The sequence below is a fragment of the Meyerozyma guilliermondii genome, genomic scaffold (genome assembly GCF_000149425.1).
Source record: "Meyerozyma guilliermondii ATCC 6260 scaffold_1 genomic scaffold, whole genome shotgun sequence".
NCBI lineage: Eukaryota > Fungi > Ascomycota > Pichiomycetes > Serinales > Debaryomycetaceae > Meyerozyma > Meyerozyma guilliermondii.
In genome coordinates this window covers 118,210-134,653 of record NW_001809800.1, presented here as the reverse complement: position 1 = coordinate 134,653, position 16,444 = coordinate 118,210, and the positions used below count along the sequence as shown (strand labels likewise).

At 42.5% G+C, this 16,444-nt stretch overlaps 12 protein-coding genes across 12 annotated transcripts; 6 read left to right on the top strand and 6 right to left on the bottom strand. All coding sequences in view use genetic code 12, as the record gives it.

Moving 5' to 3' along the window:
* Nucleotides 1–112: 112 nt before the first annotated feature.
* PGUG_00085 (uncharacterized protein) lies at nucleotides 113–1,651 on the top strand (the record flags this gene model as incomplete). The annotated part of the gene is made up of 1 exon (XM_001486658.1): nucleotides 113–1,651. The coding sequence occupies one exon, from the start codon at nucleotides 113–115 to the stop codon at nucleotides 1,649–1,651; it is 1,539 nt and encodes a 512-aa protein (XP_001486708.2).
* A 20-nt stretch (nucleotides 1,652–1,671) lies between these two features.
* PGUG_00084 (ribonuclease H family protein) lies at nucleotides 1,672–2,466 on the bottom strand (the record flags this gene model as incomplete). The annotated part of the gene is made up of 1 exon (XM_001486657.1): nucleotides 1,672–2,466. One exon carries the CDS (start codon nucleotides 2,464–2,466, stop codon nucleotides 1,672–1,674), a length of 795 nt encoding a protein of 264 aa, XP_001486707.2.
* A 1,354-nt stretch (nucleotides 2,467–3,820) lies between these two features.
* Nucleotides 3,821–4,552, bottom strand: PGUG_00083 (ribonuclease H family protein; the record flags this gene model as incomplete). The annotated part of the gene is made up of 1 exon (XM_001486656.1): nucleotides 3,821–4,552. One exon carries the CDS (start codon nucleotides 4,550–4,552, stop codon nucleotides 3,821–3,823), a length of 732 nt encoding a protein of 243 aa, XP_001486706.2.
* Nucleotides 4,553–5,436: 884 nt separating this feature from the next.
* On the bottom strand, nucleotides 5,437–6,219 carry PGUG_00082 (ribonuclease H family protein; the record flags this gene model as incomplete). The annotated part of the gene is made up of 1 exon (XM_001486655.1): nucleotides 5,437–6,219. One exon carries the CDS (start codon nucleotides 6,217–6,219, stop codon nucleotides 5,437–5,439), a length of 783 nt encoding a protein of 260 aa, XP_001486705.2.
* A 270-nt stretch (nucleotides 6,220–6,489) lies between these two features.
* Nucleotides 6,490–7,995, bottom strand: PGUG_00081 (uncharacterized protein; the record flags this gene model as incomplete). The annotated part of the gene is made up of 1 exon (XM_001486654.1): nucleotides 6,490–7,995. The coding sequence occupies one exon, from the start codon at nucleotides 7,993–7,995 to the stop codon at nucleotides 6,490–6,492; it is 1,506 nt and encodes a 501-aa protein (XP_001486704.1).
* Nucleotides 7,996–8,520: 525 nt separating this feature from the next.
* PGUG_00080 (threonine aldolase) lies at nucleotides 8,521–9,630 on the top strand (the record flags this gene model as incomplete). Its single annotated transcript, XM_001486653.1, has 1 exon — nucleotides 8,521–9,630. The coding sequence occupies one exon, from the start codon at nucleotides 8,521–8,523 to the stop codon at nucleotides 9,628–9,630; it is 1,110 nt and encodes a 369-aa protein (XP_001486703.2).
* A 161-nt stretch (nucleotides 9,631–9,791) lies between these two features.
* On the top strand, nucleotides 9,792–10,670 carry LYS5 (holo-[acyl-carrier-protein] synthase; the record flags this gene model as incomplete). The annotated part of the gene is made up of 1 exon (XM_001486652.1): nucleotides 9,792–10,670. The coding sequence occupies one exon, from the start codon at nucleotides 9,792–9,794 to the stop codon at nucleotides 10,668–10,670; it is 879 nt and encodes a 292-aa protein (XP_001486702.2).
* PGUG_00078 (uncharacterized protein) lies at nucleotides 10,667–11,677 on the bottom strand (the record flags this gene model as incomplete). The annotated part of the gene is made up of 1 exon (XM_001486651.1): nucleotides 10,667–11,677. The coding sequence occupies one exon, from the start codon at nucleotides 11,675–11,677 to the stop codon at nucleotides 10,667–10,669; it is 1,011 nt and encodes a 336-aa protein (XP_001486701.2).
* A 943-nt stretch (nucleotides 11,678–12,620) lies between these two features.
* Nucleotides 12,621–13,145, bottom strand: PGA39 (Pga39p; the record flags this gene model as incomplete). Its single annotated transcript, XM_001486649.1, has 1 exon — nucleotides 12,621–13,145. The coding sequence occupies one exon, from the start codon at nucleotides 13,143–13,145 to the stop codon at nucleotides 12,621–12,623; it is 525 nt and encodes a 174-aa protein (XP_001486699.1).
* On the top strand, nucleotides 12,673–13,152 carry PGUG_00076 (uncharacterized protein; the record flags this gene model as incomplete). The annotated part of the gene is made up of 1 exon (XM_001486650.1): nucleotides 12,673–13,152. The coding sequence occupies one exon, from the start codon at nucleotides 12,673–12,675 to the stop codon at nucleotides 13,150–13,152; it is 480 nt and encodes a 159-aa protein (XP_001486700.2).
* Nucleotides 13,153–14,168: 1,016 nt separating this feature from the next.
* CDC43 (protein geranylgeranyltransferase type I subunit) lies at nucleotides 14,169–15,305 on the top strand (the record flags this gene model as incomplete). Its single annotated transcript, XM_001486648.1, has 1 exon — nucleotides 14,169–15,305. One exon carries the CDS (start codon nucleotides 14,169–14,171, stop codon nucleotides 15,303–15,305), a length of 1,137 nt encoding a protein of 378 aa, XP_001486698.2.
* A 140-nt stretch (nucleotides 15,306–15,445) lies between these two features.
* Nucleotides 15,446–16,399, top strand: PGUG_00074 (uncharacterized protein; the record flags this gene model as incomplete). The annotated part of the gene is made up of 1 exon (XM_001486647.1): nucleotides 15,446–16,399. One exon carries the CDS (start codon nucleotides 15,446–15,448, stop codon nucleotides 16,397–16,399), a length of 954 nt encoding a protein of 317 aa, XP_001486697.2.
* Between the last annotated feature and the right edge of the window lie 45 nt (nucleotides 16,400–16,444).

The window sequence follows — 16,444 nt, the reverse complement described above, 5'->3', positions numbered from 1 at the left end:
TCCTATTTGGGAAAGTTGCAGCCAAATAGCTTGTTGAAGATGTAACCCATCACTCGATTGATTTGTTGAACTGACCTCATTTCGTATATGCGTGCTACTTCGGATATATAAGATGGTAACGTTTCTCAATTGGAAGAAAATTGTCATGAGCAATATCTCCAATATGAATACTGATGTATCTGATCCGGAAACTGTCACAGGAAATGAAGACAAGACAAATACTATCGAAATTATTGAACCGCAAATCTCTCTCTTTCACGAAATCTTATTCGTTTTGATCATATTTTCAGGTCAATTTGTTACCCAGGTAAGTGTCGCACAGGGCCTTTCATCGATACGGATTATTGGTGAATGGTTCAACATAACTAATGAAGCAGAACTTACCTGGTCAATTGCATCTTTGAGTTTGAGCGCAGGTACGTTAATCATCATTGCTGGGAGATTGGGCGATATTTTGGGACACAAGAGAATGTTCTTATTTGGGTATGTCTGGCTAACAATTTGGTCCTTATTGACCGGTGCCAGTAGTTACTCCAATGCTGTTTTTTATTACTGCTGCAAAGGGTTCCAGGGTGTTGGTCCAGCATTTTTGCTTCCCAACGGTCTTGCAATTTTAGGACGTTTTTATCCGCCAGGCAAGCGGAAGACTATAGCCTTTGTGGTATTTGGAGCAGGAACTCCTTTGGGGTTCGTATTTGGAAGTATCTTTGGTGCAATTTTTTCCCAGTTTACTCACTGGGCGTGGATATATTGGTCTATGGGAATAGCCTGCGCTTGTCTCACCATTTTGGCATTTTTGATAATACCACAGGATACCCTAGATGAAGGAAGAAATAAGGAATTTGACTTTTTGGGTGCCTTCACAGGAGTTGGGGGGCTTGTGCTCTTCAACGTAGCCTGGAATCAAGCTCCCATTGTCAAATGGCTGACACCGTATACGTACATCTTGTTGGTTATTGGGGTGCTTTTGTTGTCCATTTTCGTTTACGTCGAATTGAAGGTTTCGCAGCCATTGATTCCCATTAAGCAGATGTCACCTATAGTGTTGAGAGTGTTGATTTGTGTTGCTTGTGGGTTTGGAACTTTTGGAATCTTGATCTACTTCTATTTCAACTTTCTCTTGTCTCTTCGAGGCGATAGTCCAATTCTTGCAGCAGTAAAATTTACCCCAGCAATTGTGAGTGGATTATTAGCAGCTGCATTCACCGGCTTTATGCTTTCCAAAGGAGTTACGACTCAGGTCTTGATGGTAATTGGACTATTGGCATTTGTAATATCAGCAGCAATGTTATCTGTCGTTGATGTGCACGATAGTTATTGGGCATCCTGTTTCATTACCTTCATTATAGCACCCTTTGGAGTGGATGTGTGCTTTCCCGCAGCAACGCTCCTCTTGAGTGACGTTGTACCCCACGAATGGCAGGGCATTTCTGCCTCTTTGGTTGCGACCGTAGTCAACTATTCCATATCTTTGGCCTTGGGTGTTGCTGGAACTGCTGTGTTGAAGCAAGCACCAGGTACTGATTTCAATGCTGAAGTTAAAGCCACCAAGACAGCAGCGTATGTTGGGTGCGCATTGAGTGCTGTTGGGTCTTTAGTGGCGATATATGGTGTCATTGTGGACCACTTTAAAAGAAATAGAAAGTCTTAGAAAGAATAGAAAGTGACTCTTTAGGACCTTCTTTTCCTCAAGACATAGAACCCTAGCAGAACAAGAGCTATAGTAAAGCCGGTGACCAGAACCCATGTTGAAGGGAATTCGTAGGGAATTTTCAGTTTGCTGGTATCCTTATTTTCCAGTATGATGGTAGTCAAGCTTGCTGCGAAAGTTGCTAATTTATCAGCTTCTTCATTCCCATGTACACCAGCATGCCCATAAACATGTTCGATTGCTAATCTCAAGTCACTGGTTCGGTAGTATTGCTCCAAGCTCTCTAATAATTCAACAGCTTCACTAATTAGATCTTTATTTGCAATGATCTCTCCTTTCGTTGTCTTCCATCCATTCTTTTTCCATTTAACAGACCAAATGGTGAGTGCCTTGATGGTAGCCTGACTATCAGTAAGAATCACATACTCTTTTAAAGGGATACCGTTGTTCAGTTCGATCTCTTGCTGTATATTTCTAAAAACATGAATCATGGCCCTTAATTCTGCTCGTTGATTGTTCAATGGAAGTTCTTCTTTTGCCTGGAAAAGTGGTACGGCAGCATTTCTGGGATCATCATCGCCGTACCAGACTCCATATCCGCACTGGTCTCCTTGAAATGCGCCGTCAATAAAGATTTTGGTACAATGTTCACTTCTCTTCGAAGGATTATTTTCATCAACGAAATTATAGGCGTCGGTTGCGTGACGAAAAGTTTCATAGATCGCTCCACGGTAACCTTGTACTCTCAATTGGCATTCTTTCCAGCTTTTAACCACCCCAGTTTGACGACCATGAGCGACAGCGTAATAAGGCATTTTGCATTTCTAGAGCTGCGAAATTTTATATGGTGAGAATCGAGTCTGAATTATATTTAAAATGAGAAATAGAATAGAAGTATAAACCATTGATCCTCGAGCAATATATAGGTCATTCATTTCATAAGGTAAAAACTAATTTCGTGATGAGCTCGATCACCATCGAATCCATTGACAATCCTCATCACAAAGCTCTGCTAACAAAATCTCAGTCCCTTAACTCAATCGTTGTCAGCTCCTTTGTTAGCTGACCGATCTGCCATTCCGTGAATTCCGGAATGACCAGCAACATGGTCACTTTTTACTGGGGGCAAGCTTGTAACTCTGCTCTTTGATTAGAACCTGGCTTTTGATCAGCTTTTGATAATGGTTCAGCAGCTTTGGGCTTATCTCCTTCTCCATAGTATACACCATAACCAGACATACGGTTCTGTACTTTACCGTTCCCCTAGAAGCTCCATCCGGGTAAACTTGTTGCGTTCCTGATGAGTTTTTGGTTTTTGGAGTCTTGGAACTAGTGGACTTTGCTGAGGAATAACTGCCTCCGCTAGAACTTGGCTGGTGACTGTAGGAACTGGAGCGCTTGCTTGAAGTACTGGACAGAACAAACGCGGCAGCTTCAGCTTTTGAGCTGCCCTTATTAAAACTTGAATAACTGTAACCAGAGACGCGGGACTCATATTCCTTCCAGTTCAGTACAACACCTGCCTTTCTGCCATTGGCACTTGCGGAATTCGGCATTTTCTTAGTTGAGTTCTTCAATTATTTCTTGCGGGGTGGGGGAACAAGAGTCTGCCATCTTTTTATACCCTCTAGGGTGCCCTAATACATTGATTTACAGTTGCTGCATTCGCTGAAATTTGCGGGCATTTTATGAAAAGTGTGCAATCCCAAAAACGGTTATCGGTTTGAAAACATCTCGTTCAATAGTAAAACATGTAAAAGCTACTTAAAGCGGAGGCATCTGGGGAAGTAAGTTGCCTGTTTGGGAGTTTGAGCATAATCAAATTGCAAAAGAGTTGCAAAAAGTTTTAATTTGATCCGCGAAACTCGCACCATTTGAGATAACGTAATCTGGACCATAAGGCGCATAGTGTGGCATTGATGTACACTATAGAGCTCAAGCAAACATCAAGTTGTAGAGATATGCTTGGTCCAATCCAGACATGTTGCAACAGTGATTATGACTCCTCAAGGACAGTATATCCAAAGTATGATCCGTCAATAGGCTGCGCCTGTTCATCATAAATTTGCATCCATTGATGGGCCTCATCGAAATTAGTTTTGCGAGCAGATCTCAGTCTGAAGAGACTTGAAATTTAATACTTGTCGTGAAAAGAATTGCAAGTAAACATCAAAGCCAGTATGGTTCTCCATCCTCGTCAGCTGCCTTGTTAGCCAATTTATCTGCCATTTCGTTTCCGTGGTTGCCAGCATGGCCAGGAACGTACTCAATTTTTACTGGAGGCAAGCCAATATTTGCAAGTCTCTCGTTGATTTCTTTCAAATAAAAGACTATCCTCTTTATGAGATCTTGATTAGCCACAACACGCCCAGTGGTTGTACGCCAGCCATTAGATTTCCATTTCTTGGCCCAGATCCCAGAAGCCCTGATGACATACTTCGAGTCTGTATGAATGGTGTACGCCTTAGTGGTACCGTCATCATTTATGTCATTGACAATATTTATGATAGCGTGATACAATGCGCGCAATTCTGATCTTTGGTTGGTTCCTGATAGTTTATCAGCATTTGACGAGGAAACAGCTGCATTACGCACATCACCATTTCCATAAAAGACGCCGTATCCTGTTTTACGTTGCAGAGCCATTCCGTTTCTCTTACAAGCTCCGTCAATGTAAATATGTTCCATTTCAAAATTTCTGTCAAAATTTTTGCCATAAGACAGGTAATCGTCTTCTGAATCTGACAGGTACATATTGGAGGTAAAACAATCCCTCGCTTCAGACTTGGTGTCGAATTTCCTGTACCAAGCATTGCTGTATCCAGAAACATAAGATTTACATTCTTCCCAGCTCAGGGCAACGCCTATCTTTCTGCCGTCACAAATTGCATAGTAGGGCATTGGTTCAATTTGGTTGGCTTTATTCACGAAGGGTATCGATTTTCGTCGTGCGCAATTCTCCGTCAAAATGGTGCGTTTAAGTAATCTTCTTATCTTGATGCAAGATTAAGCGACATCCTGCGGATCTAATCTTGTGGAAACTCGAGTATACTTTCGTAAATCAAATGACTCTAAAATACCTGGATTTGTTTTCCCGTTGTCTTATCGATCAGTGCCTATGGTTAATCAAGATGAATATGGAGGTATTTTTGAACTTGACTCAACAAGTTTAGTTCCATTCGCTGAACTAGAGGTACCTGAACCAGTACCTCAAATCAAGCTGCTTAGATAATGTGAGACTAGATGTGGATGTTTAATGATGTTTCATGATGTTTCAAGATGTTTCAAGATATCCCTCAAACCACATCTGACTATCTATATGGGCTCGTCTGATGGTAGAGCTCTGAATTGTCTATGGCTTTAGCAACAGAATCTTACGACCCCCCACTGAATTAACTTTGGCTGGATTATGTCAGAATCAGTAGGTTTTCAATTTTACTTGAGCTTCCACACTTGACAAAGACATCCGGGTTGGGACAGGAGTCTGTATTTTTTCTCGAGGCTTCCGCGTCTCCTCTGGAGTCTTTATCTGAAGACTTTTTCACTCAATCTGGCTGGTCGCATTACCCAAGCAGCTTGATTTCCGAGGTGTTCTGACCTCTATGTTTAACATTATGGGTGCTGCATAATATGTCAAGTTCCCCAAAAGCTATGGGTTTACAGTAAGGTAATATGGAAATGAGATGTATCCACATTGCACTTTGTACAAGTTCCTCGTTATTCGTGCGCATTCAATATCGTGATGATCTGAATTGCACCCATTGACCTCGTGATAGCATTGCAAGTCAGTCCAAGTCAGCTCCTTTGTTAGCTAACTGGTCTGCCATTTCGTTTCCGTAGTTGCCAGCATGTCCAGGGACATAGGCTATTATTATTGGGGCCATTTTTCTGGCCACATATGCCTTGTTGATAGTAGCAACCTTATCAACTGCCTTTTCGATAAGGTCTTTATTACTCACGGGAGTCCCAGAAGCCGTACGCCAGCCATTGGTTTTCCATTTCTTAGCCCATTCACCAACTGCCTTAATGGTGTACTGCGAGTCTGAATGGATGATGTACTCCTTCGGTGTATTTCCTTGGTTCAATTCTTTGGATATATCGTCAAGAGCGTGGTTTAATGCGTGCAACTCTGCTCTTTGGTTAGTTCCGGTTCGATCAGAGTCAACTTTAGATAATGGTACAGCCGCATTTCGCTCATCTCCTTCTCCATAAAATACACCGTATCCTGATTTGGGGCTCCGTACCTTTCCGTTTCCTCGAGCAGCTCCATCCACGTAGATATGTTGGACGTTGGATGAGTTGGTTGTTGGATCAACATGACGAGGAGTAGTCTTGGGCTTTGTGATTCGAGAATTGTTATTAACAGCTGGTTTTTGACGGTGACTGTAGTCTACAGAAGCTGGCTGCTTGGCTGAAGACCCATAATCCAGAACGAATGCTGCTGCTTCTGCCTCAGTTTTGAACTTTTTGTACCTTGCATTTTTGTAACCTGCAACTTGGGACTCACATTCTTTCCAAGTTTGTACAACCCCGGTTTTTCTGCCGTTAGCAATGGCGTAATAGGGCATTAACTTGATTAGTTTGTTCAGTTTGATTTTATGAGGAGTAATTGAGTGATGCCAGTAATGATTTCCGCATCATTTCGTGGGTGCATAGATGTACATATAAAGATCAAGCACACACTTGTAGCAGTTGAATGTTAGTCCAATGGAAGAGGTAAACAACTAATAATAGTATAATTAAGATCCCCTTCTTCATTAAAGTACTGTCTTATATTCAAAAAGTATTATCTTCGCTTTTTAAGTTTGGCTGCAAATTAGCCTAAATAGTATTTTCTCCTACAACTTGTTTCCAAGGTTCACGTGGATAGCCTTGGCTTGAGTGTACATGGTCAAACCGTACTCTCCCAATTCTCTACCCACACCACTCAACTTGACACCTCCGAATGGTACATGGCAATCAGAGTCATTACTAGAATTGATCCATACCATTCCAGCCTCAATCTCTCTGGCCATCTCGTGAGCTTTGGTAATATCACTGGTAAACACAGCAGCACCCAATCCATAGTCAGTTTGGTTGGCGTATTCCACAGCCTCTTCGTCAGTGGAAAACTTTCCACATGCCACGACAGGACCGAAAATTTCTTCGTTAACAATTCTCATTTTAGGCTTGACATCAGCAAAAATAGTAGGCTTGACAAAGAAACCCTTGGAGAGGTCACCGTCGGTGTTTTTCTCTCCTCCCAAAAGCACCTTAGCACCCTCTTTCTTTCCAATCTCAATGTACGAGATCACCTTGTCGAATTGCATCTTGGAAACTTGTGGACCAACAACTGCCTCTGAATTGAACATATCACCTTGCTTATAAGCTTCCTTGACATGTTTAGTGAATTCTGTCAAAAACTTGTCATAGACATTTTCATGGATATAGATTCTTGAAGTCGAGGTACAGATTTGACCTTGGTTAGACATGATACCAAAAGCAGCCCATTTAACTGCTTGTTCCAAATCAGCATCCGCTCTGATAATTAATGGAGATTTTCCACCACACTCCAAAGTCACAGCTTTCAAGTTCGAAGCGGCTAATTGTTGGATGAGTTTACCAGTAGCAGTAGAACCAGTAAATGCAATCTTGTCAACATCCATGTGGCTTGCCAATGCCTTTCCGCAAGTAGCTCCATACCCGGACAAAATGTTAACCACACCAGCTGGGAAACCAACATCTTTGAAAATGGTACCGATGTATAAGAGAGAAAGAGGAGTAATTTCTGACGACTTGATTACCACCACATTACCAGCAGCCAAAGCTGGGGCCAATTTCCACGCAGCCATAGCCAATGGGTAGTTCCATGGAATAATTTGTCCACATACACCATAAGGTTCATGGATGGTATAGGCAAACTTCTTTGGATCATTTTGAATAACTTTTCCACTAACTTTGTCAGCCCATCCAGCAAAGTAACGGAAACAGCTGATACACTCGTCAATGTCATACACAGCATTTTGTTCCTTGGTTTTACCAGAATCCCATGCTTCCATAGATCCAATCAAATCTCTGTCTCTTTCCAACACATCAGCAAATTTGTTGAGCAAGATTCCTCTGTCGACACCAGTGACCTTTTTCCACGATTTGAAAGCGGTTCTAGCGGCTTTGACGGCAATATCAACATCTTCTTCTTCGGCAGCATAAACGGAACCATTGACTTCTCCAGTCGATGGGTTGATACTGTCCAAAGTCTTACCAGATTTCGACTTGACAAACTCATTATTGATGAACAACCCAGATGGTTGGGTGAAAGTTTGGCCGTCTGGCAATGTTACTTTGTATTCTAATGGAAGTGACATGAAGAATTGAACAAATGAAAGGTGACGAAACTAATTTATACCAAGATAGCGCTCGCATCCGCTTGCCTGATTTGGACATTCCGCGCTCCCGCCGCGGGGCTAAGTGTATAGTGTAAAGCGGCCGAAAAGTTTCACAGAAAAGTCGATCACCAAATACTCAAGACATTAATGATCTGTCGTTCATTTGTATAGTACCAGATCTATAGCATCAAGTTCAATACAAGCGGTAAATGAGTGTAGAATGACCATAGAATGACCATAGAATCAACATAGAGTTTCGCAATAATGCAGCAATCCGCCAAGATTAGCAATTGATCTTCATATAACCGCTCTACGGGAAGTAGTGCTATCTTGAGTCAATTGCCATGGGAGCGTATTGGTTGCTGATATTTGTCAGCAATTGGTCTCGTTGATCAGCTCTGGCTGTAGCCCCTATCGTGGGACTGCAGACAGCTATCGAGTTGCCGCAAATTGACATAACCTTGACAATTCTGGTTCCTATTTATTCACGTTTCTCAATTCAGTATGGATTTAACGGTATACAAAACCAGTCCCGCCCACAATGACTTTCGTAGTGACACCTTTACAACCCCTACAGTATCCATGATTGAATCCTTGGCTTCGGCTACTTTAGGGGATGCCGTCTACAACGAAGACAAGGCTACAATTGACCTCGAAAGCAAAGTTGCAAAGATTGCTGGTAAGGAAGCCGGCTTGTATTGTGTCAGCGGAACACTTTCCAACCAAATAGCCTTGAGAGTTAATTTGTTGCAACCTCCATACAGTGTGATGTGCGACTATCGAGCACACGTATACGTTCATGAAGCAGGAGGAATGGCTACTCTTCTGCAGGCCATGCCACAAGCTATCAAACCCAAAAATGGTGTACATTTGACCCTTGAGGATGACATTTTGCCAAACTTTATACCCGATGATGGCGAGATCCACGGCGCTCCTACCAAACTCATTTCTTTAGAAAACACACTTCACGGTATGTTATTTCCATTGGAGGAGATAAAGAAGATCTCGGCATTTTGTAAGAAGAATGATGTGAAATTGCACTTGGATGGAGCAAGACTTTGGAATGCTTCTGTTGCGACTGGAATCTCCATATCGGAGTACTGTCAATACTTTGACTCTGTGTCGCTTTGTCTTTCCAAGACACTTGGTGCTCCAATTGGTAGTGTATTAGTCTCCAGCAAGAAGTTTATTGCGAAGGCTAATCATTTCCGCAAACAGAATGGTGGTGGAGTTCGTCAGTCTGGGCTCTTAGCAAGAATGGCAAGCACCGCCATTGATGAGAATCTCCCCAAACTCGAGAAAACCCACAAAATGGCCTTGGAACTTGGCAAATTATGTGAGGAAAATGGCATCGCGTTGGAGCACCCAGTACACACCAACTTTGTGTTCGTTGACTTGGCCGAGACCAAGATTTCTTATGACATATTGAGGCAAGTTCTGGAAAAGTATAACCTAAAGTTTGCCAGTGGCCGTATTGCATTTCACTACCAGATCTCTGACGAGAGTTTCGAAGCAGTCAAGAAAGCTGTGCTTGATGCCTACGAAATTGCAAAGGATAACAAGGACGACGTTGTTGCAGCACCAAAATTCTACCAGGCACAAGAGGCAAACTAACAAACATTGCCTATAATACAAAACAGCTGACAGAAAGCTGTCTTATACTTATGGCCAGATTTGGCTCAACATTAGACTAATTAGATAATATGATATTTGTGTGTTCCTCATCTTTCGCACAATTTAAATTTCACTTATGATTGTCACGTCGTTGTAAGCACATGCTCCAAGACGTTTACAATAAGCTCGATGAGTTTATAGCACAAATTTCAAACCAGCAACACGATACAAAGGCAACCAGCCCGAAACTGTACGTTTTTTGGACTCTGGTGACTCCAAAATTGATAACGTATTTATCAGACGATTACAACTTGGAAGACGTACTTCGAATATTTACGCTCTCTGAACGCGTGAAACTCCGGAAACAGCCCATTCACAACCTAGCGAAGCAATTGCTATCCAAATTGCTCGTGAAAGTGGTAATTAATTATTTTCGTGGTGCTCCAGTTGATCAAGATGTTCCATTCAAATATGAAAAATATGGAAAGCCTTTCCTCGACGAAACCAATGTTCAATTGAGTATCAGCACATCGAATGAAATTGTATGTATTGCTATCGAAAAAGGTTGCGGAACACCAATTGGAGTAGACCTTTCTCATTCGGTGCAAGACTCCATCTCTCCAATCAACTTTATGAGCCAGTTTGATCCGATGTTTTCGGAGCTGGAGAGGACTCAATTGATGGATATTGAGAATATTGAAGAAAGATATATCGCTTTTAACCAATTGTGGACTTTAAAAGAAGCGTTTACAAAATTAATTGGAAGTGGGCTAAATTTGAATTTGGCAAGCTTTGGTTTTGATATGAATTTGGTACATGATTCTAGTGCAGATCTAAAGTGGGTTACCTCTTCAGTCAACACAACTGGACTTCTGGATAGTCAGTTTCTACAAAAGTTGCCCATACAGAAATTCAAATGCTTCTCAACTATATTGGATTTCTCTGCTTCAATACCTATTATAGTATCATTTGTGGGCCAGATCAATGAGGTCCCTCCAGAAGTGTTGTACTTGGACATTGGGGAAATTCTCTTTAATTAGCCTCCACTGTTACGTCTTTCGGCTCTTCTATCACTTTCACGTTTGTGCAAAACTAATCCCATGCACAACAACTCCAAAGTGTGCTCATCAACGGATGATATACTCTCTGGGTCTGCACCGGGCAGTGTTTTGGGAACATTCAAGTCCATGGTAGCATCCTGGCTATACCTTTTCAATGAATAGTTGCGAAAATACTCGATACCACCAAAGGTCTGGCCACCTTTGATTGAGTCCAGCACTTTTCTCGTAGGTAAGGTGAATGCGGCAAGTTTACTACCAACTAGTTTGTTTGATGGGTTTAGTTTGTTTTTTTCCATATCCATCCCATCAAGTAATGAAGGTTGTGTCAGGGGAAGCCTTAAAATGTCGTACCGGTACCGGTCTCTCCACATACTATACTTTGAATGTAACCAACGATAACGGATATCGCTTCCTGAGAAACACACATCACCAAAGGGGTGCTTTCTATGTAGGAAAAAGGTCATTTTCCTGTTTGACTTAACGAACTCAAATTCGTACCTATAATATTGAGCTGACTCCCTCAACTTGACGACGCAAAATAATTCCTTATCAAGATTTTTGTCAAATAACCTCATTTTCGGCGGACGGTTGTACTTGTAGATGGTCATGGACTTGTCAATTTTAAAGTTTTCTTTCCAAGCAATATTTGCAGATAATAATGGGATGCCGATTCCTTGATGCTGTAATGTTGAAACTTTTTGATGGGTATCTATGGGTGAATCCAGCGACACTCCCTTGAATGATCTGTATTTACCCATTGAGTCTGCCGATACGAACACGTAATGGTTTTGTTTGAGCAGCTTTTCCGCCATTACGAATTTATAATGGAAAGTGCCGGCATGGTGTGCTTGATGATAATCTGGTAATTGTTGATTATTATGTTTCGATTCAAGAAATATAGGCTGATCAGTACCCGAATATGGGGGAACCTGTTCGGCATCTTTTACTTGGAATCGTTTACCTTTCTTTTCGCTGAAAGGACTCATGCAATTGATGCCGAAAAGGCTGCATTTTATAATCGAATCCCGCACGGCTAACAAACGCTGTACCTGCAGACAACAAACCTTTCAGTCACGACTTCTGCAGTGCTCATAATTTGTGCGATTAAATAATCCGGGGAAGTCTTCGTCAAACAAGTGATTGTACAATTACTGGCAAACTGCCTTGATTTTATGAGATAACTCCAAGAATTGAAAGTACACCATTGAGTGATTATCAAAAACAAAGTTCAATTTTTTGCCAACCTTAAAAATTCAAGGTAGACTAGGTTCCTAGTATGGAAGAGATAACGACGATGACAGCTTTTGTGTGTTTGGAGAATTCATATTACGCGATGTTCAATTACCAAAAGGGTTTGCCAAGATCGAATTTTGCGGAAAGCTTACTGTGGTGATCCTTTTTAGAGTTGAAGAATGGTCCTTATGAAGAGACATTTGCAACCGTATTTTTCAGGTGAATTTTCTGCGACTTAATTTTAAATGTGCAACTGTTCCCGAGCTATGTACTAATTGGGACAACTTTAGTCCAATGAGATATGACCTCATGGAAGCCTTTCAATTAAGAGGACACCCTAAATAGTTTAGTAGACTACCTTTATCAAACACATACAATCTCAGTCTTTTCGTCAATTATAAAGCCACTTTCTCAGACGCTCGAATTAGCAATTACTAGCTAGACTAAGATAATAGGGAAACTTTTATTGAGTTTTGTATTCACAGTTCACCAACTTCGTTTGGTATTCTGTCTGTTCTAGAGACCACTCAGTTATTGAGGCTTAGTCTACCCGGTCTTTGCTACCGTGACTCGAGGCTGAAGTATGCGGTGTGGCTACACTCCAGGGCCACGAGAGGCTTAAATATTTTTTACGAAAGCTTAAGAAGTTGGAGCCAATGTTACAAAGAACCAAACATAACGTATTATTGACTAACATTAGATCAACAATGAACCAGCCACAAGTGCACCCAAAGCGAGACCATAGCCAATGGTCATCTCACCAGCTCCAGAGCCAGATGATGAGCTGCTAGAACCTGAAGAAGATGACGATCCGGAAGAGCCGGACTCAGAGCTGTCGGAAGCACTGGACTCGTCAGAAGAGCCAGACTCGGAGCTGTCGGAAGCACTAGAGTCGTCAGAAGCACTAGAATCAGAAGCGCTTGAGTCGTCAGAAGCACTGGAGTCGTCAGAGGCACTAGAATCAGAAGCGCTTGAATCGTCAGAAGCACTAGCGTCAGAAGCACTGGAATCATCAGAAGCACTAGACTCGTCAGTAGAACTAGAGTCATCAGTAGCACTGGAGTCATCGGAGGCAGCGGAGTCGCCAGTTTCAGCAGATGCGTCTGAAGAGTCGGCTCTCTTGGCCACAATAGCGTCAGCTGCGCGGTCAGCGTTACCAACGGCTTTAGCAGAAACAGCAGTAGCAGCAATTAAGAGAAGGGTGGACGTAGAAAACTTCATAGCGTAGTCAACTGCTGCTCAAAAGCAAGAAGTGATACCTTTATAGTCTGCCGATGACAGGGGGCTTTGCTCTCGGTTGCGGCGAATGCAAACCGAAATGGGCTGGCAACGTGGAGCCCCGTTTCCTAATACGCAACTCATGTGCCACCCCGTCTTCGCTAGGGTAAAAACTGGTCAGGGCTCGTGTGTGTTACAACCACGTTTGTGCCTTACAGCCTCCACGTTCAGATGACAATAGGTACCTTTATCTGATTCTTGCTGAAGCCACCAGAGAAACGCGCCGAAACCATTACACAGTGAATATGCAATTTGTAGACATGTACGACTGTGTCAATGCAAGTGGTGCCAAGCATTCGAATCAATCTAATCAAGCATTCGAATCAATCTAATCAAGCATTCGAACCAATCTAGTCCTTGTCCCTCTCCAACCACAATTCACCATTGGGCTGTTGCCCGTAGCAATGTAACTCGTACCAAGTCACTGTGGTGTCTTGCCGATAACAATCACGGCTTATCCAGGACCCCGCAAAATAAAAATGACCTCGTGCTCTACTATTCGGTTCAACTTTCAGGGCACTGCCTCATACCCCCGTGGGCATGTTGATGTCACGCTACTGGTTTCCACAAACGGTGTGTTAGAATTGTGTGGCATAAGTTCATTGAATACGGATACAATGAACACGCGAATCACGGTGAAAGCCAGGAACACCGCCGTCTTCCAAGACGCGGTATGGGAATCGTCAAATCAACAAGGTACACGTTTCTTGAAAACCATCAAAATGACCAGCGTCAATATAATCGTTAAATATGTCCAATCTTAACAAACTGATTCAGTTCCAACATCCCCTCAACGCCCTGGTTTGTCTTATTGCTTTTTCTGCATCAAAGGCAGCATTTTTTTCATTTCGTTAATTTGACCATATTTATCCTTGTTGAGAGTTGCAATAACTAAATGCAATCTGAATGGTATCGCTTATATAATCATGTCTACAACGTTCACGCGCTCAAACGCAGCACGGCAGAATGGCATTAGAGGTCAAAAAACATGTACGATACTTTGAGATGTGTCTTGCATCTTTCCCTCTGCAGGCGGAGAGCGAGGATTCCAATAAGCTAGCATTGGTATATTTTTGTCTTCAAGGGCTACAAATACTTCGTCATCTTGATTTTTCCGAATCAGATCGAACGGGTTATTCGCAGTATATTTACTCGTATTTGATCACTATGGGGAACCGTCAAGGATTCCGGCCGAGCAGGACGTTCAATATTGATGGCAATGAACGTAAAAATGATGAAAAATCATACGATATGCCCAGTATTTCTGCTACTTTTTTTGCATTGGTTTCACTTTTAGCACTCGAACTGGATTATACGAAACGTATTGACCGACAAAAAATCATCCAATTTGTCAATTCGTGCCAGATTCGAGACGGGCCAGACAAGGGAGCATTCAGACCCACTTTGGATGTAAACGGAGTTGCCTTTGGTGATGCTGATATGAGAACTACATATATGGCTGTTGGGATCGGAAGGCTCTGCAACCTCATTGATGATTTAGACGTGCCAAGTATAATTGGATATGTTACATCAAGGGTCAGCTTGAGCGGAGGATTGTCCTCTTCTCCTTATTGTGAGCCACATGCTGGGTTTACGTTCTGTGGCCTAGCAACACTCAAGCTCTTAGATTACGACTTTGGCTCTGCCAATTGGACCTCTAATACTTTGCATTGGCTTGTGAGCCGCCAGGTCAACTACCTGAATGAGATCTACAGTACTTTACCTTCATATCCGTCGTGGAATCAAGAGGATGATGGTGCGTTCAATGGTCGCGATAACAAATTTGCAGACACTTGCTACTCCTGGTGGTGTACTGCTAGCATGCATCTTATGAATTCAGACTACTTGGGCCTCACCAATATCCGTGAAGCTACAAAATTTCTTCTTGGTCGTACGCAAAATCGCTTGCTTGGAGGTTTTGGCAAGAGCCATGAACTGAGACCCGATCCTTTACATTCGTTTCTAGCGTTAGCAAGTCTTGCTCTCTGGTCAGGTGCGGACTCAACTACAACTCCAGACTACAATTTGGACCTGGTAGACGATGCGCTTGTTATATCTGGCCAACTGGTTGCATTTCTAAGTAAGCTTTGGCTCCCCCAGTGAGGACCTGCAGAGAACCCCATTTTGGGTTTCAAGTCTCATCGATTGGCCCCACCTTCTACCACTTGAACAATTTAGGTTCCCTTGTCATTTCAGCATTCTGAATAGTCGAGGCTTGTCAATTCATCGTCCATGAGCATCTAATGGCAAGTACAACTCCCGAGGTTAAACCCGGAACTACGTTGCATTTGCTTGCTGGCAGCTCGGCTGGCCTTATTTCCGCTTTCACATTACAGCCTTTCGATCTTTTAAAAACAAGACTACAACAACAGCAACGTGCCAATGTCGGTTACCGCTCCAGTATTAGTCGAGAATTGAAAAAACTTGCTAGATTCAAAGACTTGTGGAGAGGTGCCTTGCCCTCCACACTTCGTACCTCGGTCGGTGCTGGACTATACTTTACAATTTTATCCCAAACAAGGACATATGTTGCTCAATTGAGAGCACGGACTGACAAATTGCCCCATTCCCAGACCAGTGTACTCCCAAAATTAAGTGCTCTCGACAATTTGTCAGCTGGGTTTGTTGTTCGTGCGGTGGTGGGATTCATCACTATGCCAATTACCATCATCAAAACCAGATTTGAGCTGAATATGTACAACTACAATTCGATGTACGAAGGTGTGGAAGGCATTTACTTGGACGGAAAGGAAAAGGGCTCGTTAAGAAATTTCTTTAAAGGCACAATCGCTACACTTGCTCGTGACTGTCCATATGCGGGACTCTACGTCTTGTTTTATGAATCAATGAAGAATGAATTTGTACCCAAAACGCTTATTTTATTTGACCAACAGGAACAACTAGAGAACAGTACGCTTGTGAATTCGAGCGCAGCCGTGGTTGCGTCTCTGTTGGCCACCACCATCACTGCACCCTTTGATGCAATAAAAACTAGACTTCAATTAGACTCACATACTGTGGGAGGAAACTCGATTATGCTGGTAACGAAACAATTACTCAAAGAAGATGGCGGAGTAAGAAACTTATTTCGTGGATTGTCTTTACGGTTCGGACGCAAAGGACTTTCTGCCGCTATCAGTTGGTGTATATACGAAGAATTGCTCAAGTCGGGCCGATTACAACGACTTTTGCATTGAATTATGATGCAGCTGTAAATAGACCATTATTAATGAGCGTGTAGC